This window comes from Abramis brama, assembly GCF_963993115.1.
Source record: "Abramis brama genome assembly, chromosome: 8".
In the NCBI taxonomy this organism is placed as follows: domain Eukaryota; kingdom Metazoa; phylum Chordata; class Actinopteri; order Cypriniformes; family Leuciscidae; genus Abramis; species Abramis brama.
In genome coordinates this window covers 19,644,614-19,669,679 of record NC_139970.1, presented here as the reverse complement: position 1 = coordinate 19,669,679, position 25,066 = coordinate 19,644,614, and the positions used below count along the sequence as shown (strand labels likewise).

Sequence of the window (25,066 nt, the reverse complement as noted above, 5' to 3'; positions counted from 1 at the left end):
CCAGGGTGAAGACACTACCTCATAGGCCTTTCCCGATTTAGTCCATCCTTACCTCACTGGTCCATAGGTGTCAAATAAATTAAGAAATAGGGAAAGAATGAAACAACAACAGTAGACTCTGAAAACGATAGAACCATAGTGTTTAAACTGCTACAACCGTAGTGTTTTGAAGAAATACTGCTCTCTGTTTTTTCTGTTTTCTGTCTTACAGTGTGCAGATAAAACTTGATGGCTTTTCCGAGATCCATATGCAACGACCGTCTCATCTGCGTATGAAGCCCCAACCTCAAGAAGACAACCAGACCCACTGCTGAACGAACTATCACCAAAGAAAATGAAAAATACACAACGCAGAAAATTCACGGACCCTAAATTGCATGTTTTGTTTCTGTGTCAGCATGCAATTACAGATGAACAACACAGATCATGCTTGTGCCTGTAACTTTTTACAGGTACCATTATCTCAGTTGGGGGCAATTGCCTCTATTGTCTTTAGATGATTAGATTTAGTGGTCATCCCTAACTAAGGCTGTGTGCATGGTCAGCACCATTAAGGACAGCCCACTGAAATGCCTATAAGAAACCATGTAAAGTTAAGTTAGTCAGACTGTTTGGAAGAAATGCAGCAACGTCCTCAATAAAGAATATAACTTCTTGAACGTATCCCAAACGTCTCCTGGTTTTGCTGAAAAAGTTTACAACACATGCCATCAGTTACTTTAATTACACGTTTACTGACAAAATGGACAGACCGCAGGTGATTGGAAAGGGATTTTCCATCAAAGAGACCATTGGTGGAAATGCCCATGAGAATTGGTGTCTCATACGGCTCCTTACGTTTTTCACTGGTAAATAGGTCCCTGAGAGTGATGACACTTGGGAAATTCTCATGCTTCTCAAAGACATTATTGAGCTAGCTGTGGCACCAAGGAATACTGAAGAGACACTGCATTTCCTGGAATGTAAGATAGCAGAGCACAGACAGCTGCTGCAGTCAACATTTCCAGATTTTCATTTAAAGCCAAAACATCACTATATGGAATAGGGCTCGATTTTTTGATTAATTGTTTTTTAAAATGTGGTCGATTCAAAATCGATTCTCAAAGGCCACAAATCGATTTTTTTCCATATTTATCTATCACCCAAAAGCTAGTATTAGCACCGTTTATAGCCTGCAGTCTCCATGTTACAGCTAATGCTGTGAGATTTTATGTGTGTTTTATCTTAAACATAAAATAAACTGATCCTGATTGATCAAGGCATGCGACTGTTCTGACTTGTCAATTTTCAGCATCAATTTTTCATCTTGTATCAAAATCCTGTCTCGTTGTATGCATTTGAAGCTGGGTTTTAATATACCCAAGTGTACCTAAAAAAGAGTTTAATATACAGGTTTGTGGCTCTTAATTTCTTTTTATTAATTAACCACTTGTAAACTTATGTTCACCGTTCTTTTTTATCAATATAGGATTTGTATTAAATATATATTCATTGAGTCGAATCAGGAATCGAAATCGAATTTAGAATAGAAATCAAAATCGAGAATCGAAATTGAATCGAATTTAGAGCTTGCGAATCGAAATCGAATCGAATTGGAACATCTGAATCGATACCCAGCCCTAATATTAGGGATGTCCCGATCAGGTTTTTTTGCCCTCGAGTCCGAGTCATTTGATTTTGAGTATCTACCGATACCGAGTCCCGATCCGATACTTCTATAATACATAAAAAAAGAATAAATAAGAGCGAAAAACAGATCCAGGATGTTCCTTATTTTTTATTTAATTCACCTTATTTTAACATTCAACAACTCTGTTAACAAACAGAGCACTTCTGTGAGGTAGCTTGAACAATCAAGTAATAAATAACATAAATTCTTCACTTTTGGACTTTAGTGCAACAGTAAATATAAAAAAAAGTCTAATATATAAACAAATAGCACCTCAACTTAAAACACCCAGCAGGCATGTAAACAAACTGTGCCACAGTGTTTGCAAAGCCAGTAATGTGCTTTTAGGAACTGCACTCGCCGGTTTCACACTGCACGCGTGTGCGGTGCATTACGTCTGCGACAAGGTTTTAGGGTCTCTGCGGCGCGGAGAGCCGCTTCTGGGACGCTTCTGAAACGCGCCGCGTTGCGGCCGGTGTAAACACAAGCATTGACTAGAATGGGCGCGATCAGCTCCGGTAGCCGTGTCGCAGCCGTAATGCACCGCAGACGTGTTCAGTGTAAATGAGGGGTTAGCAGAGCATGCAGCGCGTCTTTTTTTCGGCGCCCATGTTAACAGATTAGACATTAGAGCATTCACACCGCACGCAGAGGCGCCGCGGCAGCGCGTAGCAGAGCAGAAGCAGCAGTGCCGCGATAGTTTCGGCGCCGAGTCTATTTTTGCTGCGCCGCTTACGCTGAATTAAAGTGACAATGCATTGATCATGGCCAAAATACACCGCAGTTTTATCCAAAAAGTGCATTGATGATATCTATTGTGTTTTAAACAGTCGATAAAATGACCAACAGCAATTTAAAAAGAAAACAAATGTCCAAAAACAAACTTGTTGCCAGAACAATAAAAACAAAGATGAACCAAAAGTTATATAAATGAAATTATTAATAAAATAAGCTTCTTGACAAGTCTTTTCTCTTAAATGTATTTGAAAACGAAATAAAGCAATGCCAACTTATCCATTATAGAGTAGGCTACTCTGTCTGTAGGCTACACAACCCGCGGTTCAGCCGCGCGTGACAAACGCTGCCGGTGTGAAAGCAAAACGCGGGTGTGTCCTGCTCACCATACGCACTGCTCCTGCGCTGCTTACGCTCTGCTAACGCGTGCAGTGTGAAACCGGCGTAACTCTGTGCTACCGCATAACTATAGATGTGTTAAAAAATAATGAGAATATATATATACATATATATATCCGAGTCCTGATCGGGAGGTAACGTCCGATTCCGATCGAGTCTGAAACCACGTGATCGGGCCCGATTTCAGATCACGTGATCGGATCGGGACATCCCTACCTAATATGGAACATTACCCTCATCTAATAAGGAAATTTGGCCCCCTGTGTGAAGTTTGGACAATGTGATTTGAGGGAAAGGACAAGTTCTTTAAAAAGGCAATTCGCAATACTCAGAATTTCAAAAATGCTGCAATGACACTTGCTACCAAACACCAGAAAGCAATCACTTACCATCTTGATTGTAGCTCATTTTTCAAACCATCAGTTGAGATGGCAAAGGTCACCCCAGTTTTGCTTGCCTCTTTCCCTTTGAATGTTCAGAGTGTAATTGCTCAAAACATTACACAGTCTCGGTCAGTTCTTGATGCATCATCAGTCTGTTTAGATGGTATCAAGTATCATCCAGGCATGATTCTCTCTACTAGCTCATGCTCAGGTCTCTCTGAATTTGCCCAGATTGAGAAGATTGTTGCTGCTAACACAGAAATTTTGTTTGTCTGCCACAAAATGCCAGCATGGTACTGTGAGCATTTGAGATCTTACCAGCTTCTCTGCAGTGATTCCACCTCATTGATGTTGAATGATGTCTTCCCATTGTCAGCATACAAGGTGCAAGGAGAACTTATGGTAACACTGAGACACAATGTTATTTGCTAAAAATATATTATTTTTTCCCAGATGGCTGTCCAACAGAAATTAACCATGAGAGTTATTGTCTCTGAGGGAGATATACAAAAAATGACTATGACAACACAACCTGACAGACTTGAAGATTTGACTGGGTGGCTCAAAGACAATCTTCAAAAAAACTACAGCTTCACTTTACAGTACCAAGATCCGGAATTTAACAATGAACTGTGCAATCTTACAGATATCTCTGAGCTTCCAGAAAAACCAACCATCAAAATCATCCCTGTAATTAATCTCACACCAATTCCTGCAGAAACTGAATGTTTTAGTGAAACAAGCAGCCAGGCAGACACTGAGATCCTGTCCAACTCCTCTCTGGATAGAAGTTCTCAGTGGCCAGATATATTTAACATTCCGAAATTTTCTGTTGATGTCGAGTATCGACTTCGTCAAGGTAACCTGCTGTATCTGAAGGATGGAACAAATCTGATGATTTGAAAAAGTAATGAAAGAGATGAAGCATGATATTCTTGAGAAGCTGGCTGAGACCATATATGAATTTAAAGCATATCCAACAAAGGAAGAATTTGAAGCTGTTGCAAAAGCCTTAGTACAATCACACCCATGTCTGAAAGAGCAAGGCTCATCCTCTGGTTGGGAAGGATGGAAAAATAGTTTAAAATTCAAGATGGGAAATTATAGGAACAAAATGTGTCAGCTGGGTCGACTTGAAGTCACTGTGAATGAAGGTAAACGTGGGAGGCACACTACAGATGGCAACCCTCCCAACAAAGACATCAAGAAGCCAAAGAAAGGGGAAATAAATGTTCTACCTGAAAATCCAGAGGGCATGGATGACCAAAACCTGGAAGGAGTTCGTCAGGTCCTTGTCAATGAAATGAAAAAGACAAAGCCAAATGGATCCCTTGTTAAGAAACACATGGACATGACGTTTGCGCTTCGCAGAAAAGTTTTTTTAACTTGTTTTTTGTTTTTTAAAAAACGCTCAGCGCCTCGCTACGCTCATGGCGTTTTAAAAACGCGGCGCTCCCATTGAAAACAATTGAAAAAACACGCCAGCCGCGTGAAAAAACGCTTTGGTGGACACACGGCCCAAATGTTTTTTGGGAGGGTCTGGACAAAACGAACCGGACTACAAGTGTGAAAACACCCTACAAGCCCTGTTTCACTTGAAGAAATTGTGACAACAAAAATTGGCTTTGTAAAGTAGAATACTTCACAAAATAAGAACAATAAAATGATTTATAAAAAAGCAAACCTCTGTAGTGCAACTCTTTGTTTCCCAAAATCTTTGTTTTAAAAAGTGGGTGGGACAGGAGTGTATGTGTGTTGTGGGGTGGGGGTGGAGATTGCTGGTTATATCATGTACGATAATAAATGTACAAAAAATAACATTACGATGTCCAGAAATAATTTCAGTAGTACATCGAGTTTCATTTAACACAGAACTCATGTTTAATGTGATAGTTTTAATACGTAGATTCACATTAAAGATTTATTTGTCCTAATGGACTGGTGGTTGATTTTGTAAGTGTGCCAAAGGTTGTGGGTTCTAATCCACCATCATATTCACCTTATTCCGGAAGTAGCACTGGGTGGCGCCATCCGCGTAATCTCACTTCCTGGTTTAGCTACTTAGCGCTTTGTTTGCCCTGGTCCAATCTGTTATCTGTCTTGATATAAGTAGATATAGACTATAATATTATAGCCAAATGCGTTGGCCTATGGTTATTAACAACTGCTGCAACGTACTAAAGTACATTTCACTTGAAGCTTTTGAAACAATGCCACAATCAAATTATTTAATAGCTGTGTCTTTCTAATAGCTATTACTTAGTTATGAAGATGTGCACAAACACTACTACATGTAAAGTTTGAAACATTATTACACCACAGTTTGTTTGCTTAATCACCAGATACATTTGCAGTGTATAGCCAACAGATGAGAAAAAAATAGCCACGAACTGGTGTAGAAAGAAAGTAGAGCCTCAACTAGATGAACAAGAGGGTAACGTTAGCTTAGCTAACTGCTAGCTGCAATTTCTTATGGTTTGATCTCTAACACAAGTAATGGCTGTAAAATAAATCCAGCGACTGAATTCTAGAGGACCATAGCTTTCAAACAAGGTATAGCATGTGTATGTGTCCTGTAGTGAGACCATTACAACATTAGATGTTTGTGGCTAATGTAGGCTAAACACTACACATCGGCCGGGCTGCGATCAGACAGGCAGACGGGTCATATAAACACCTAAAAGTCGTTTAAAAATTACCCCGAGAAACAGTGCATTGCTGTGCTGTTGGTACACACGTACATATCACATTTGGCACAAATTAGCTTATCTTATTTGACATTTTATCAGTGAGACTTCTCTGCAGTTCTCCTCGAAATTGAATGAGGGTCCGCTAAACCGGAAGTTGGTTTACAACGGAAGTACTGGACAGAAGTAAAAGTGGGCGGGGCGGAATAAGGTGAATAGGGGCCTAGTTCTTTTTTTTCTCTCTCTCATTAAAACCAAAAATGTTCATCAGTGATTAAAAAGAGCAGGGACATGTTTGTGTGTATTTTGTTTGGTGATTCCACCAGAACGAACAGAGCAAATCTCCACAACAGCCTATAGTGCTAGATTGAAGAGCTTGTTTGTGAAGCACGAGTGCCAAGAGAACACTGTTGCCTTCTGCCTCTAATAACAGCGGCAACAAGCACTCGGCATGATTTAAAAAACAACACATTCCAGCGCCAGTTACACTCAAAAAAATTATTCTTGCCACTTATTGAATTTAAGCAAACAATTTTAAATAAATTATATTTAAAAATGCATAAAATAACCATTATTATTGCGAATTATTCTTACACAACATGAATGTAATGGATCCAAGTCCAAACTGATCAAATTACATAAACTATACTTGATTTGTTGCCGTAAGGGACAAATGCAGATGTTGCGCATGCGCACTAGAGTAAAAAAAAAAAAAACTGAACTGAAGGCCGCAAGGAGTCGTTGGAGGCGCGATACAAGACTCAGCATCAGCAATTTGCGTGAACAGATGTGGAATATTCGACAAGGTAAGATATCTTCTATATTTATAAATTATTTAGACTTCAACATCAACTATTTTTTATAATTTAATCGATCTGATGACTGCACTTCAGACGAATTAACTTTTTCGGCCTTTCCAGGTATATAAAGAGTAGTGCTAACGTTAACTGAAATTTTTTAAGATGTATTGTCGATGTGCATAATTTTTTAATTTAGGCAGATTAACTTGCGCGTATGATTTTTGATAACGGCTCCGTGATCTCGACGTGCATTTTACTTTGTAATAACGTTATGTCAAAACGTTGCACAAACACAGTCAATCGAACGTACTGTAGGCCTATATGAAAGTTATATACAGGTCAAATTGTATAGGATGTCTTGTTAAAACAAATATCTTAAAACATATTTGTAACTTTGATCATTTTAAGATATAGGTAGGCCTACGGTCGACTGACTAAAGTTAGGCTATATGTGCGTCATCATTTTTAATAACAACTTCTCATCTCGACGTAAGTTAACGTTAGGCCTACATTTTACTTTGCTTGAATTTTTTTTTTGAACATGCCAAAATGTTGCACACACATACTTAATCGACCGTATATTAAAGTTATCTATGCAAAGGTTAATAGGATTACATGAAGTGGAACATGCTTTGTTTTTTTTCGTGCTGAGTTTTAATTTCATAAAAAAATTTTTTAAAAAACTATGTCTTTGCTATTTCAGAGTCCTCATCGATGTGACACTATTTCAACATTTCTGACTCCAGTTTAGCACAATCACTCAATTAAGGTATGTGCATTTTTTTCTTTGTAATAAAATTAAACTTGACGTTTAATTTCTTTGCAAAAGGGTGATGTCTGTTGTTTTCTCTCTCTTTTTGAATTTCAGATATGTGAGTTTGGGGAATGTGGCAATGTAAAGTGTGTGGCACAGAATTATCCAGTAGGTATGAGTTATTGAAACATTCTAAGCTTAAACATGGACATTTTGGGGCGAGGTTCAGGCATCCTTGTGTATACAGTAATTGTCCTTGCACTTTTAAATCATGGAATAACCTCCTAATATACCGTGTCCACCGTGATCAGTCATCTCCAAAACGAGAACAGTTAGCCACCTTTTCATGTCAGCTGTGCGAGTGCATTGAGTCAAATGAAAGAGATTATTTCAGTCATATAAATGAACATTTGCGCAAACATGAAACTGTGACTTGTGTGTTTAAAGGATGTACATTTAAAAGTAACATTTATAATACCTTTCATTCACACAAAAATAGGAAGCACAATCCTCATGGTCTAACTGACTTTAAATTAGATGCTGTCACAATCACAACAGACTGTCAGGAGTCAACCAGTCCTCCCATTGATTTTCCCTCATGTTCAACAGAAACTTTGTTAGAGTCATGCAGTGACGATAATAATAATGAAGATATTTCTAAGGCAAGTGTGCTGAATATTGCCCTTGTTTTATTAAAGTTGGAAAACATTTTGCATGTCCCAGCCACAGCAGTTGATGAATTACTTCAAGAACTCCATTATTCATTAACCTCAGCATCAATTCCAGGCACTTGTGGCATAATTTCTGACATTCTTAGAAATCACAACATAGAAATTGATGAGTCTGTCATTCAAGAGCTTACTGAAGCAGTGGGCAGGTCAAATCCCTTGGTTAAAGCCATAGAAAAAGGTGGTCCTCTTGCCACAGCTTTTAAGCGGAAGCAGTTCTACAAGGAGCATGTAAGTGTTGTAGAGCCAGTTGAGTTTATTCTTGATCATAAGACTAGAAAGACCTATCAGTATATACCTATTTTGCCTTCTCTACAGCTGCTGTTTAGTTGCAGTAATATTTTAAAGTGTGTAACTGGTGACCACGAGAGACAGACAACTGATTCAGGGGTAGAGAAAGAACAGCAGTATAGGTCCATAAGAGATTCAATTCAACACTTTCATCTATCTATTTGGCAGTTTTATGCAAGAGTGAACATGTAAAGTCACATGGATATGACACAATTTTAGAGCCCCTTTTACAGGAATTGATTACTTTAGAGAGTCATGGTGTTTATGTTCCAGAACTTGGACGATTTGTGAAAGGTACAGTCCAGTCTGTCATTGCAGATAATCTAGGGGCCCATGGTTTAGCAGGCTTCATAGAAAGCTTCTCTGGTGAGTACTTTTGCAGGTTTTGTGTAGGGAAGAGGTTGGAAATCCAGGCTGAATCTGTTCAGACTGGGGATTTTGCCCTTAGAACAAAGGAAATTCATGACGCACATGTTAGATCTGCAAAGGAAAACTCTGCCATAATTTGTGGAGTAAAAAGGGGGTGTGTGTTAACAGAGAAATGATCTCACTTTCATGTAACTCAAGGCTACCCTCCTGATATTGTGCATGACCTATTTGAGGGCATTGTGCCAGTGGAACTTGCTCTCTGTTTAAGAGAATTTGTTTCCAAGAAGTATCTATCTCTTGATACTCTGAACACATTGATCTTGAACTTTCCCTATAAGTGGGGTGATAGAACCAATAGACCTCACATTATTCCATGTACATATGCCTCAAAGAGGAGCATTGGAGGTAATGCACATGAAAATTGGAATTTACTGAGATTGCTTCCATTCATTATTGGAGACTTGATACCAGAGGGTGAGCCAGGCTGGCTTGTACTTCTTGATTTGAAAGAAATAGTTGAGCTTGCTGTCGCCCCCATTCATAACGAAGAAACGATAGCCTACTTAAACAGCAAAATTACAGAGCACAGACACAGATTTGTTGAACTTTTTCCAGCACAACTGTTACCAAAACATCATTATGTGGAACACTATCCGCAAATGATTAAATCTTTTGGACCTCTTGTTGGGCAGTGGACTATGAGGTTCGAGGCGAAACATAGTTTCTTTAAGAAAGTTGCTCGCCACACAAATTGTTTCAGAAACATAATGCTCACACTGGCTGCCAAACACCAGCAAATGATTGCTTATCAAATCCATTCCTGTAGGCTTAAGAAGTCCACACTAGAAGTTACACATGTCTCCACACTTCCTGTGGATGTCTTAAACAAGGAAGTAGTAGCAGGTTTGAGACAGAAATATCCAGGAATTAATGAGGTCCATCTTGCAAAAAATGTCACAAACAATGGGATCAATTATAGAACTGGTATGCTCATTTCATTTGGGTCAGCTGGTGGCCTGCCAGAGTTTGCCGAAATTCTTCAAATGTGTATCATCAAGAGCAGTTTGAATTTTGTTGTGAAGATACTGTGTGCATGGTATCAAGAACATTTTAGAGCTTTTCAGTTGACTGTCTCTCCTGATAGAGAGGTTGCCCTGGTTGATCTTGAACAGCTAACTGATGCTTATCCACTGTATGATTATATGGTAGGAGGAAGACGAATGGTAACCCTGAAGAGGCACATCCTCATCTAAGGTAAAGTGTTTATTAAGTGTTTTTATTTACGGTAATACAAGTAACAATGCAAAAAATTGTATTACTGATGTATGTTTTTTTCTGCTTTGTTTCCTCTTTTAGAAAAGTAGAGAAAAATGACAAGTCCGGCCATTCTGAGGATTGTTTTTGGTGGGGATGACGATGCAAGAAAACTTGCACTTAAGACAGGAATCCCAAAGTCTGTGGATGACCTTGTCCTTGAAATAGTGACTGTTTTTGGGGTGAAGCAAAAGTTCAGGCTCCAGTACAAAGATAAGGACTTTGGAAATGAATACATGAATCTCACGTCAACCAGTCAAATTGAAGACAGGGATACCCTGAAACTGATTTTTCTTTCAACTGATGACTCCAGCATGCAAGAGACTGCACCTGATGCACCTGCCTGCTCCACCATTCCTGTTCCTTCACCCAGTTCAAACTGTAGCTCTGATACTCCTGACATGAGAGATGTTAACACGTGTGTTATTGACTCAGTCCAGGAAGTCAATTTATCTGATGACTCGTTTTGCAGCAGTGCTGAGACTGTCATAATTAGTTCTCCCGAGTCAAGAACCAGTTCTTGGCCTCAGATGTTTGTAGTTCCTCGCTTTTCATGTTCTGCTGAAATTCAGCTTCAGAGAGCTGACACAGAGTTCAGCAACAGTGGATTGTTGCTTATTCCACCACCAAAACTAAGATCGGACATTCTTGAAGGCATGGCTGAAGAGATCTTTAGATATGCAGCATACCCCACCGATAGTCAGCTTGATCAGGCAGCTGAAGCCCTGATAAATGCTCATCCTTGCTTGAGGGAAAAAGGAACTCGCACTGGCCATGAAGGATGGAAACATTATCTAAAGATTAAGATGTCTAATTTTCGCTCTAAACTCAGCAAGATTGGACACCCTGAAATCTCTGTGAATTGTCTTAGGAACAAACGTAAAGGTCAGGGTAAAGCAGCATCAAACATCAAAAAGCCAAGAAAAGCTGAGGAAAATTTCCTTCCTTGCCTCCCAAAAGGTGAAACAGCAGAGAGCATGGAGAAGGAAAGAATTGCTCTCTTAACTGAAGTGAAAAAGAAAAATAATGAGGCAGTCATTAAGGAAAAAATGCAATTGACCTTCTCCTATAGACGACAAGAGTTGGTTGAAGACGTGGCAATTACAGTATGTCTGATTTACAAACCAGGTGGCCTGCACTGTTCACAGTAAATGAAGTAAGTGTTATTGATATTTACACAAGAATAAATTGTAAATTATTATAAATTCCTCCACAGTAGGCCTATATTTCATGCTCATCTTTATTTCCCTTTTTTTTTTTTTCAGATAAATGCAGAATTCATGCGGATAACAACTGTGCCACTTCTGTCAAAGTTCTTGGCACAGCTGGACAGATAAACTGTTAATCTACACAAGGTTTTCAGCAGCAAAGGTGGTGCTTCTGGACAGAAGATATCACACATTATGGCAATTGCAGACAAGGTGTGGTAAACTGCATTTAATTTTTTATAACTAATTACAAATATTGTATATAGAAAATATACTATAATCAGTGTTTTTTATATTGTCATAATTTTCAGTGTGATGACATACACATCAAACGAGACTGTGTCATAAAAAGTCTGTGTGTGTACCTCAATGAGGACATTGCAACACTCGTCAAAGAATTTCAGGTTTGTATATTAACATATTATTTACATTAACATATTGCCAGCCTGTATGTTACCAATATTTCAGTTGGTGTTAATTATGTAAAAAAAACAAACAATTTTGATTGTTTTTTGTTTTGGCTTAGGACTGCAATTCTGAAGAAGCTGAGAGAGGAATTTCTGAGACCACTCTTGGGCTTTTTGTGATCCGTAAAGAAGGTGCTGGTGCTGAGGACGAGCCAGAGGATGTTGGAGTAGTGATAGAGGGCGTGCAGCTGCTACAGCACTTGAAGAGTGTTTCCTTTGGATTGGTAATGCTGTTCGGACTGATCTACGCTCTCAACTTAAGCTACCCACAGAGTCTCAAATTCACGTTTGAATTCTTTCAAAAGGTTCTGATGAATTTGGACGGCAGCAAGCTTTCCTCAAAGGTTCAGGCACTTAAAATTAAAATGTTTCAGTGAATAGGACATTCACTTCTTGCCTAGATGTTTCCAACAACTGTAGAGAGATTGAAAACTTTTTCGACTTTTAAGACGGATGCCCTGAAAGGAATCTGAAAGGATTTTTCAATGGACTGATGACACTAACTCCAGCATGCAAGAGACCTAATGCACCATTCCTGCTTGTGTCGCTCTGATACTCTTGACTTGAGAGATGTTAGCTGTTGCTCTTGTCTCAGTCCAGGAACTTATCTGATGACTCGTTTTGCAGCAGCGCAGAGACTGTTATAGTCAAAAACAGTTCTTGGCCTCAGGTTTTTTTTAGTCCTTGTGTTCTGCTGAAATTCAGCTTCAGAGAGCTGAAATAGAGTTCAGCAACAGGGGAATGCTTCTTAATCCACCACCAAAACTAAGATCGGACATTCATGGTGGAGATCTTCTTTAGGTATGCAGCATACTCCACGGATAGCTTGATCAGGCAGCTGAGGCACTGAGTAGGACACTTAGTTCTGGTCTAAATGTTGAAATGTTAAAACGTGTTATGTTAAAAAAATGTTTATGTTGAAACCCTGTTACATGTAAAAAGTGTTATATGTAAAAAAACCTGCCTGTAAAGGAAAATATAATCCTTAAAGGGTTACTTTCTCTTTTATGTTTCAAATGTTTGTACTTTTTTTTTTTTTTTTTTTTTTTTTAGTCTAAGTGTCCTGATTGTTTATTTGTTCTACAAAAATTTAGAAAGATGGGTACCAATTACATTCGTGTTTCAAGTTCCAGATCAGAAGAAAGCACAAATTGATTACTGTACTATGCAGTGATAACAAAATGTTTACCTTGAAACTGTGAAAAAAAAAAAAAAGTTTGATGTTCAAATTTGGATCACTTGGATCACACATCTGTTACTTGGCACACAGGTTTAAAACTAAAAAGTGTAACACGAGTAATAGCCATTGAAATTACAGTTTGGGAGGTTAACTAAAACAGTTGCAATAATTTGTAAAGTGCTGTATTATGTCCTGCTTGGATTTTTGTTTGTTTCTTTTGTCAGACTGGACAGACAGTTTCTTTTGACTTATGGAGCAATTGCACACAATAAATGTTTGAAAATGTAATGATTTTGACTGTTTATTCAATAGAATTAAGGAAATGTAAGATAGGCCTAGTTATATAAAGCAAGTAACAACAATGTATTTTAAATGAGTAAAGTTTATTTAATACACAATCTTAAATCACAGTTTATCAGTTCACATAACAATTATTTAATTAATTCACGTCAACTGAACATGATGGTGAAGCTTAAATAAAATGTTAACTTTTACGTTGGATTTATGTGATTAAATTGGATGGAAAATTGACATGTAATTGAAATACATAAGTTTTAACTTTTGGGGTTAAATATTTTTTTGAGTGTAGCCTCTTATTTAACAGAAATTAATGAATTGCTAATCAACTAGAGGTGTATCTTTTGTATTAGGTGCATCCGTGCAGCCAGATGTTTAAAAAAGTGGTGGGGACAATATCGACCATGGTAAAAAGTGCTGGGGACATGAACCTCCCGTCCCACCAGCAAATTACACTTATGGCAAAAAACGAAAAAATTAAAACAAAATAAAAGAAACTGGTACATTTTTATTTTATTATATTTTAAAAGATTAGAAGATTTTAATTCTAAAAAGTGTGTGGTTATATTTGTTAAAACCAAAGATAAAACCAAGCAAAATTTCCCTTCATTCTATGGGTGACCAAAGTATTAAATGTTGTGAATAAATTAAAATACTTGGGTCACAAGTTGTATAGACAGGCAAATATGCTGGCTCATAAATTTTATATGTGTACAGATACAGATGAAGAGCTCTTCTTAGATCGTACTGTACTTCACTTTATACGGCGCACTTGTGGTGTAAATATAATAAAGCTAGAATTAAAAAAGCGTATAGTGATGCATTAAGAATCTTGCTTAAGCTCCTAAGGTGAAGTGCAAGTCAAATATTTGTATCTAATAATGTTCCCATTACATGCTGTTAAAGAATTGTATGCACAATTTCATATGTGATTAATTGATTAAAAAATACAATAATAATAATGTTTTTAAATTATCTTACATTTAGTGATACAAGGTATTTCTCCTGTTTTTGAAAAAAATAGTTGTTCGTAAATATATAATATTGTAAATATATTTTTTTAATAAGAAGAAAAACAACACAAAATTTATTTCAAAGGGCTCTAACTTCACATTTAAAGTTCTACATTCACAGCCAGAATGACGATGTGGCCAAACCGGTAATAACTGCAGATTGAAGCTGGCACAAAAGTCAGGCTGTTTATGAGAGGATTATCCCATAAAGGGCATTGAATCCTCTAGAGATGTGGAGCATGGACAGGGGAAAGACAGGGATGGCATCAGCAGGTTAGGAAAAAGACAAAAACTAAATAAGAGTGACCCAAACAAACAGATTTTAGTGAAAATAAATCCCTGTAAATCCCCTAAATGGCTCTAGCAAATGGGACAAAAAACATCTTAATGCAATCTTAATAACAAACTAATTTTGAAATGAACTGCATCATATGCAATTCCATAACTAGGTCGAATCCCCTGTATTCCTTAACAGCCAGGAAACTAGGTTACGGTTTCTTGTGGCAATTTGAATGCGTCTAATGGCAGCTCAGATGGGCTTTTTTGATGTCAATGAAAACTCTAAAAGTCAGGTGTTCTGGGGCTGTAGCAAAGACTAGCTGTGTTCATTTAGCATGGAGGAGATGAATGGATTGCATTAGTGAAGAGGAAATTGTCAGAAGGGAAAAATAGTGGTGCATGATGTCCCCTCAGGATCTAAGCACATTGCACAGGCAAAGTAAAGGAAACGTTAGAAGGAAAGGAAATGGTTCTTTTTCTAGTGAAAAAGCTAAGCCTCTATGGGCTTATAAACACAAAGTTCTGTGGCCTTCTGGTGACTTTCTGCTCTATGGTGCAGAATGTTTAAAGATATGTGTCCTGGTTGTGAGTGCTCATGCTGTGCGCACTGCTGTGCTTTACTAAGAGATAGCCAGAGCACTGACCATTAGCCGATTGATTTTCACTGATCCCGTCTTCTACTTTAATCTCCATCTCTGGGGCTTTAGACACAACCAACACTTCACAGCATTGACCCCAATAAAGCCTCATGGAAACCTCAGCTGGTCACTGGTCTCCTTCTTTGTTACACATTGATCTTACTCAGGATTAACATGCAAATCATTAGTGGCTGATTGAAAGATAAAATGGGGGCACCGTGATGTATTTAAAAAAATACAACCCTATGACAACAAACTCACAAAAATCTTACCACTATAGACTGCTAACAACTATCATGAACAAAGCAAATAGGCCTATGTTTTGATTTAAAAAACGATCAAATCAGCTTTATAACTTTACAGAGCAATTGGTCGTGATTTATGATGTCACGCTCTGCAGCGTCTTTACATGAATTCAACTAACAAAAAGTAATATACTCAAAATTACAAAAATATACAATACAATATCCTCGACTAGTGCAAAAATATCGTTCTATTAATTCAGCCAAGTCACGTTGTGACGTATCTATCTACCTGTCACACGTCTTCACTTGATGCAGATTCGCTGCTTAGAGTTCACCAAACTGAAACTGGAATGCAGCGAAATGCGAAACTTTTTGCAGGAGCTTGTGTTTGTGGTCTGATGCATACGCATGCGTATGAATGGAAGTCAATGGAACGAAAAGTGTAGTGTGACCGGCCCTTAAACACATAAAGAATAAAGTCATAGTTCCTTTTTTTATCCATTTTCAGACATCTTCTGTGTATCAGAATAACACATTGTGTCATTGCGTTCATGATCAGATTTACCGCTCTATCAGTGTCCTTATTTGCACCACATTGACCGCCACAAACAGATTTCAGTGCTACCAATTCATTAACTAGACAGTGGCGGCCGAAAAAATATATTTAAACTTCTCATAAAAGGTCTTTAATGTCGTATTTTGCGCCATTGCTGTCAAACAAACTAAAATCGAAAGCGCGATTAAGCTTTATGTCCTTATCAAAAGACTTGCCCTGTCCAAATACCTACACTTGCGGTCTTGGCCACTTGAGAGCCATGTCTTAAAAATGGCAAAGTGCATTTAATGCACACTAAACCCACACTATCTTGTGCTTCGGAGCTAATTCATTAGCCAAATTATCGAAAAGAAATTTGATAAATGATCTGTATAGCAGTACATATGGCAGTTTCCCCCGTGGCATTGAAAATGGTATTGAATTAGGGCTGGGCGATATATCGAATATACTCGATATATCGCGGCTTGTAGTCCGTGCGATGTAGAAAATTACTATATCCTGAAACTCGCGGACATTTTTTTTTCCTTTGTTTTTTCCCCCTCTTGTCCTGTCCAGCATCGAAGCAAGCATAATGATTACCTTGATAACCTAAGTTAAGAAGCTTATTTTATTTTATTTTTGATGCTTGTTTGTAGATTAACTTTTACATACTCGCGGACATTTAACTCCAGGCTTCTCACACTCTTTCTAGTCTTTCCCTCTCACAGAGAGACAAAACAAACGCACATAGTTACAAACGTCAGTCTGTCGCGCATGCAACGTCATACGCCCTCGACCAGCAGAAAGATAGCGGCAGCAGGTGCTAACGGTTACACATGGAGGAGGACGAATTAATAAAAAAAAGAAACAGCACAGGATCCATCGTCTGGCGGTGGTTTGGTTTCAAGAAGGAAGATGTTGAACAAACAACGGTGATATGCAAAATCTGTCGCAAAAGCATCGCTTCAAAATGTAGCAGTACATCAAATTTATATCACCATTTGAGAAACCACCCGCTAGAAAATGAAGAGTGCTTGAAACTCCGCACGACAACATCTCAGAGCGGTGCAATATCAAAGAAAGTGCCTAAGCAACCAGCACTCACGCAACTGAGTCTGGCCTCTTCTATTTCCAGATCAACGCCGTACGACAAAAACAGTCAAAAACAGAAGGAGATAACGTGTGCAGTAACCCACCACATCGCGAAAGACATGGCCCCGGTTAATGTTGTTGAAAAGCCCGGGTTCAGAAAGCTCATCAACACACTTGACCCAAGATATAATCTGCCGGGTCGCAAATATTTTGCAGAGAAAGCGCTGCCTGAGTTGTACATTAAAGTGAGGGAAGAGCTGGCCAGTCAGCTTGTAAATGTGACCCACTTCTCAACAACTGCCGACATATGGAGCAGCCGAACATGTGAGCCATACCTCAGTTTGACGGTCCACTATATAGACAATTGGGAGTTGAAAAGCAAGTGCCTTCAGACGAGCTTTCTTCCTGAGGATCACACTGGCAGGATCATCGCACAAGGCCTGCAAGATGCTCTCATGTCATGGAATTTAAATGAAGCTCGTCAGGTGTGCATCACCACCGATAACGGCGCTAACATCGTCAAAGCTGTGAGCCTGAACCACTGGACACGTCTACAGTGTTTTGGCCATCGCCTGCATCTTGCAATTGGTGAGTGTTTTTTACCACTGTGATAAAATAGTAATTATCTTTATTGATATATGAGCAATGTTATAATAGCCTACTGCATGGTCATAACACAGAATTTAATGTTAACATATGTTTCCCATGCCAATAAAGCTGTATTGAATATTAGAGAGAGAGAGAGAGAGAGAGAGAGATAGACATAGAGAGAGAGAGAGAGAGAGAGAGAATGAACGCGAGTGATTTTTCAAAAAAGTACATACTGTACTATACTAGCTTAGGCACCTTAGAGTTACATGTTCTTTCTTTTTCACTTTTACACAGTACTATATAAATAAATAATTACCAAGAATTAGTTTAGTGTTAGGCTGAGTGGATTTCTTCACAATTACTATACCCTTTTAAATTATTATAACATTTTAAATGTTTGTTTTCATTCTCAGAGAGAAGCATGAAGGACCCCCGTATTGACCGTGCTGTTGCTGTGTGCAAGAAGGTAGTGAGCAGCTTCTCTTTCAGTTGGAAGAGGAGGAGAGACCTGGCCACAGCGCAGCAAGAGCTAAATCTCCCGGCACACCAGCTCATCAGTGAGTCTCCTACCAGGTGGGGATCCCGAGAGAAGATGATTGAGCGGGTACTGGAGCAGGAGCAAGCTATTTCTCAAGTCTTGGTTGCAGACAAGAAAACCCGGCATCTCGTTCTCACCTGGCAAGACCTGGAAGTTCTAGAGTCAGTGCACAAGGCTCTCAAACCTCTCCTGGAATTCACCGACGCTCTATCCGGTGAGAGCTATGTCACAGTGTCCTATGTCAAGCCTGTTCTCCATCTCTTCCAGTCCAGCCTCTTGGCACGTCAGGAGAATGACACCCCACTGACCCAGTCTATCAAAGCCTCCATCCTGGATTACCTGAGGGAGAAGTATTCTGATCCTTCCACTAACGACCTGCTGGACATGGCAGGCTTAGTGGATCCCAGGTTCAAGATAACATACTGCACAGAAAAAAAGGTGGAGGCCATCAAGAGCAGAGCCATAACCGAGATGGAGGCAATGCTCTATGAGACTGACCAGGGCACAGCTGAGTTGGCTGCTTCACTGCCTCAAGATGCAACAACGGTATCACAGCCAGAAGAGCCACTAAGGAAGAAATCCCTGGGCAGCTTCTTTAAAACTGCAGCAACATCTTCCGCCACACTGTCGCAGAGAGAGCTTATTGAAAAAGAGTTGTCTGCCTACTTGCAGTCTGTTCATGTTGACAGTGAAGCAAATCCATTGCAGTGGTGGAACGACCATGAGGAAATGTTCCCAAACCTGAAAAATGTGGCAAAAAAATATCTGTGTGTGCCCGCCACCAGTTCCCCATCGGAAAGGGTATTTAGTACCAGTGGTAATATAGTTACATGCCATCGAGCATCTCTCAAACCAGACGCCGTTGATAGGCTTGTGTTTTTGGCACAAAACCTCTAAACAACCTGGTATTCACTGGTTGTTGTTACAAAGGGACAACATAGTATGCATGAAAAACAACTACATATTTTTTTACTTTTTATTTGTGCCATATATTTCATGCAGAAGAAACCAAAACTAAAGCTGCAAACTTTTCCATAATGGACCAGATTCACCTTTTGTGAATTGTTTAGGTATTGTGTTTGAAACCATAGGATTGTTTATTAAAAAACTAAAAGGAGGGTCCTTTTTATAAATACACTTTCTTTTCCAACATTTGATTTCCTATTATGCAGCTATTTTTTATTTTACTGATTTTGAAATTACCTGTGACATCCTGCACAAAAGCGCATTATATATATTTGTTTTAAAGGGACACTCCACCCATTTGCATTAAGCTTTGCATTGTTAGAAACCCAGTCATACTATTGAATGGTCGTGCAACACTCTCTCATTTTCCCCTGAGACGGGAGAAATCCGTTATTTACCTCTTACACTTCCTCCCACAATGACGCAAAAATCGTCATTTTGCGTCATTGTCGGAGGAAGTGTAAGAGGGGGGGATTTCTGTTGAGACTACAAGCACTAGTTCCTCATCTCTCCAATCTTTCCCAGGGGCAGGACGCTCACGCTACAGACCTATTACAGATCAGTGGGTGGGACTTTACTCTCTGAAACTGAAAGCAATATCCTCCATCTTGTTTGAAGCTAAGCTAACAGGCGCTGTGGAGACAGATGTAAAGTTATGACAATAGCGGAGGAGAGTGCTCAATATGATATAGAAGAAGAGGATTTCGGAAGTCTGATGCTTGAATCAGGTGTTTGTGGCTACCTTTACAAGCCGCATTATAGCGAAGAGCAGCCGAGGCAGAAGACCTTCCTGCCGCGGACGAGGAGCCCGGACTGGCTCGAGTTAGGGCGGACTGGTGGCGCCGGTGATCTCACTATGCAACTACGAACACAGAGATAGAGTCCGTCTGCGGCAAAGAATTTCAACGATGACAATTTCGCCTGGACGAAATCTCTGAATCAGACGAGGACACGGACGTTTGTGTTGTGAACTATCCTAGTTTCGCACCGCATATGTTCTGACTGAACATCCCGGTACCATGCAATAATTCACCTTTTCGAAAGAAATAAAAACGAGGAGTAATGCACTAATGAGTTCGCCAACTAACTAGACATTTTGTGTGAAATGAATTTCAAGCTCTGGTGGTAGCTAGCCTTGTAGACGGAAGAGTGATTTCTCTTATAGGCAGATATGCGCTTTCTGGATTAGTGGGAGTGGCTTGCGGAGCTGTGCAATGTGGTGCATTGTGGGAGTTGTTGTCTTTCATACAAATGCGTCCTGAAGTTATTTTTTGTCTTTCCTCGGTCACGAAGGCACCAAATTCAAAATTTATTTTACATTTCGACTACATATATGACCCACTTTCAATAAAAAACAATGTTCCTATGGGTGGAATGCCCCTTTAAATATCCTAGTGGCATTATGCACAACAGGTGCACTTAAATTTAGTGTTGTTTTGAAATGTCATCTTAATGACAACATGCGCAAAAGGGCACTTTATTTGTTTTAAATTATTGTAGTGGCATTACTGTATGTACAAGAAGTGCACTTTAATTTTGTGTTTTGAAATGCCATGTGAGTTACAGCATGCACAAGCGTGCCCTAATGTCTTGTTTTGAAATGTTGTCTCTGACAATTTTGCACAAAACATGCACTTTCTGTTGACAATTTTATGTTTGTGCCACTCACTGTTTAATAAATACAATTATGTTAACTTTGACTTAGTTGTGATATCCCCTTTTTTGCATGAAAGTTTAAAATTAGCATATATTAATGCAGTATGAACAAGAATGTTTTAATGTAGACATATAGAATCATCATACTGGTGTGATTGTATGCATCAAAGTTTTAATTCAAGGCTAAGGCAAAATATCGAGATATATTGAATTGATATAGCCCTATATTGAATATCGATATTTTTCAAAGTATCATATCAAAGTTGGAAATTCCAGTATCGTAACAACACTAGTGAGAAGATAGAAAAGGGGCTTTAACTTAAGTGGCTCAAAGTACGCTAACATGGTTTAGCCTATGCAGTGCACAACATAATAATAAATTTATACAGGCCAATGATGGCTACATAATACTCTTTCAGAACTGATTTAATTCATAAAGAGAGCTTATCACACACTGAAATGTTCCAATCTCATTTTTCATGTATTATGCTTGTCCTCAAACCAAAGCTAATAAAGTCGGTCAGATTCTTCATCTAACTGTGTGTCTGCTAGACGAAGGTCATTGGAATAATTGGAAAATGTTTTTATTGGATTATTATTGGTGTTGTGACCCATGGAAGCTTATCTGCGACTTGCCCTAGAGCTGTCACAACACAAAGTTGACCATCACAGATCCAAAAATAGGTTAACAACAGCAACAACCCTCTCTAACTCTCAGGGAGACAAACACACAAACTCAACAGCACACTTTATCTACACAGTTTAGATATAATTAATGAGCTTGACTAAATGAGTTCAATGTCCTCAGTGATAAAAAAAAAGAGGAATGAGAAGCAAATGGGTTACATTTTGTAGTGCAAGTGCTGTAAAGCAGCTGCAGACATATCGATACATGCAAAGCCTGATGCACAGTCCAAGAACATGTAATTATGACACTGCCAAAACAGTAACAGCTGCTAAAAAACTCCCAGATGGCCAGCACTTTAATATTGGTCAACACATTTACCAACACAGATAGGAGGGTCAAACAGAGAGAGAGAGAGAGAGAGAAAGAAAGAAAAAGAAAGAGCTAACAAAAATGATCATGATTATTCATGTTGTTGATGCTAAAACCATAAAAATAATTTCCATTATTTTAAATTAAATATAACTGAAATGAATTATAAACTTGATTTATTCCAAATAGTTGGCAATTCAGTTTTAATTGATTATTTTCTCATCTTGCAAAAAGATTTTTTTTTTTTACTTGATGTTGATGTATTGCAATTAGGCTAACTAAATTTGAAATAAATATTAATAAAACACTTTTTTTAAACTAATAAAAATGACAATACACAACAAAATTACTAAACCTTTAACGAAATTAAAATGCAAACGGATATAAAAAAAATGATTTAGAATCTTAATAAAAACACATAACAATGTCTCAATGACACTAATATAACACTGGCTGCACTCAAAGATTGAATAATTTAAAGAAGGAAATACATTATTTTATGATTTTAAAGGCCTGGAGATCACAATTTTAAAATTAAAGGTGCTCTAAGCGATGTCACACGTTTTTTAGGCCAAAACATTTTTTGTCACATACAGCAAACATCTCCTCACTATCCGCTAGCTGGCTGTCCCCTGAACACACTGTAAAAAAACGTGATCTCTGTAGACAGCCCAGGCTCCACAAACGGCAAGAAAAACAAACTGGCCCAGCCTGGACCACGAAACATAACAAACAGTGTTCCAGCCAATAACCGACAAGAATGATTTGGGGGTGGGGGTTGGGGGTTAGTGTGCGTGGAAGAGAGAGAAGCATGAAGAGGGAAGTTAGCTAGAGGAGAGATGTCCTAGACAACGACAACGACTAACGTTAAAAATGTATATTCTTGAGAATTTTGATATGGCCGACACACGACCAAAGAGACGACGTTCTGAACAAATAACAAAGAAGAGGGAAAAGGAGAAGGAACGTGCGAAGTCCCGAATTTACACCAGAAAAGCGTTCAAAAGGTGGAACTCCGCCGGCAGAAGGGCTTCCAATCTGAAAGCACGGAAGGGAGGGGGAGGGGACGGGATGAGGAGGAGGGAGGGTCGAGCTAGCCTCTGTTTTGTTTGACAACACTTTGAACGTCAACAATTAGTGCCTTCACCCAACATCGCTTAGAGCACCTTTAATTGATATGATTCAGTGACTGTGGGAACCTTGCAAACTACCACTATATTTTTTGTTTGCTTGTGGTGGGGGTGGAGAAGTGGGGTAATACCACAAGTATTTGGGCATGTACCTTAGGAATACCATGACATGTCTGACATGTACCAAGGTCTTCTATATAGTGCCATTAAAATACCATGCTTCAGTTGGGCCATGGGCTGAACTATGGTACTCAAAACTATTTGGGAGGGAGGCGAGATATACATTTCCTTAACTTTCCATTATTAAAGTACATTATTTTCAAGGAAATATTTCCAAGTTTCCCATTATCGTAGAAACAAAGTAGAGCAGACAGACAGCCAGTACGTAGCCTATGTTTCATCTCATGTCAGTGTGTCAGTTATTGTAATATAACGTTACTCACAGGCGATGTAAGCAATGAGAGCGAGGGCGATCAGGATCTTCATCATTCTTCTGTTAATGACTGTGATCATCCAGCTCATCCGCATCATCCTCCAGCACACACGGCATTGAGCTCTTCCTCACATCTATCACATACTCATATACTTTACATGAGATTCAAGCCTGATGCTTTCAAATAAACAGCAGCTGCACAAAGCTAAATAGGCTAAGTTATTCTCAAAACAATTTCCGCATCAAAACAAAATATCAAAGTAAGTTAGTCCAGCGCGTTTATGTTCAACAGGTGAATTCAGTTTATCGCTTAAAGAAAGTAAAAGGGCATCCTGGTTAACAGTTATTTCTCTTAGGTCAGTTAGCAATGTAGCGTCATGACTGTGGACCTGTAGCTAGAGATGCTAACTAACTACTGTAATATCATGCAGTATAACTGGTTTCTGTTTAGATCCAATGGCTAGTCCAATGCTTACTTTTTATCGATAATTTAATGTCATTTATCAAGAGTCCCGCGGTGTATATATTTAGCGATAGAGCGATAAAACGTCTCCACATCAAATGTTCAGAGCAGGATAACATTAGCGATGCTTTCTGCTGTCGATTAACCACCCTGCCGCGATAGCAAGTAAGTAAAACTATTTTGTTTTCTGCTCAAATAGATGCATGTGTCTGACGAGCTCGTGTAAACATTTTTTTTTTTATTTCTGGTATGCGTAAATATAAAAAGACGTAGGCTTTATCATTATGCTTTCTTGTGCGTTGTCAGGGGAAAGCAATCGAGCACAAATTTGTTCACCATGAGAACAGTGGCCCATTCATGAATAACATGAGTGGAACGTTGGTAAAAAGTTCAGTGATTTTCCACGTTGACTCATACCCTTGTGCTTAATTTGACTATTTGTTGGTCTTTGTACTGCCCTAAGAGAAAAACAACATAATGTTTACTTTTTTCCTCTGCACAATTCCCAAAGGCTATTTGCATAAATATTGCATAGGCAAAAATAGTTATGTCAGTTCTCAACTGAAAACTTCTGGATCCAGATTTTACATTGGAAATCGAATGTCTTTAAAAATCAAACACTGACATGTATTGAAACACCATGAACAACAATACACAAAATAATTGAATTGAAAAAAATATATACAGTTTTGTAAAAGTGTGATTTTCCAGCCAGACACATTGCTAAAAATGAATTGAAAACGGGAATGTTTGTAACATGGGGAGAGCTGTAACACCACCAATTCCACCAGTAAGGGAAATATGATTCCTCTGATCATTTGTTTACCCACTTCCTCTCAGATCCTATATGAATTGTTGTCAAGGCTTTGTACATGCAGATTTTATAAAGAAGAAAAAAGAGATTTTTAGGCAAGAATGTTTTTTTTCTTTTTTACTTAAACTATATTTTGTTTAGTACTTAAACACTTTCTAAGGGAAAACGTGATGCATTTTTGAACTGCTAATTTCAAATGATTATGCTAATATGGCTATAGCTAAATAATGGATGATGAGGTGGAATGGGTTGTACAACAACCATCCCGCTACATACAGTTTTTTTATAGGAACAATTTTTGTCTAATTGTTACAACTTACCCCAGCATGTGTTACAATGTACGGTGGGTACTTTGTATAAAAGTTTGAGCACTTTAGCTAAAAAATTCAGTGAGG

At 38.6% G+C, this 25,066-nt stretch overlaps 2 protein-coding genes across 8 annotated transcripts in view; one reads left to right on the top strand and one right to left on the bottom strand.

Moving 5' to 3' along the window:
• The window catches only part of uxs1 (UDP-glucuronate decarboxylase 1), a 93,534-nt gene extending 69,527 nt beyond the window's left edge, over nucleotides 1-24,007 (bottom strand). For 2 of the 6 annotated variants that reach the window (XM_084122232.1, XM_084122234.1), the window contains exons 1-2: nucleotides 23,871-24,007; nucleotides 23,405-23,528 (exon numbers count right to left, since the gene is read on the bottom strand). In XM_084122232.1, the coding sequence (XP_083978358.1) occupies nucleotides 23,405-23,492 (88 nt within the window). In that variant the 5' untranslated portion in view covers nucleotides 23,493-23,528; nucleotides 23,871-24,007. Of the gene's footprint in view, nucleotides 1-23,404 lie in introns of all 6 variants that reach the window. The other 4 variants (XM_084122231.1, XM_084122233.1, XM_084122236.1 and 1 more) reach the window with 3 other exon arrangements.
• Nucleotides 9,956-14,093, top strand: LOC311088313 (uncharacterized protein). 2 transcript variants are annotated; one of them, XM_084122237.1, is made up of 2 exons: nucleotides 9,956-10,069; nucleotides 10,172-11,651. In XM_084122237.1, exon 2 carries the CDS (start codon nucleotides 10,186-10,188, stop codon nucleotides 11,278-11,280), a length of 1,095 nt encoding a protein of 364 aa, XP_083978363.1. In that variant the 5' UTR covers nucleotides 9,956-10,069; nucleotides 10,172-10,185; the 3' UTR covers nucleotides 11,281-11,651. The 2 variants fall into 2 exon arrangements, 1 of the variants encoding a protein (XP_083978363.1); XR_014607484.1 differs by lacking the exon at nucleotides 9,956-10,069 and adding an exon at nucleotides 11,888-14,093 and having other exon boundaries at nucleotides 10,151-11,819.
• Nucleotides 24,008-25,066: the final 1,059 nt, after the last annotated feature.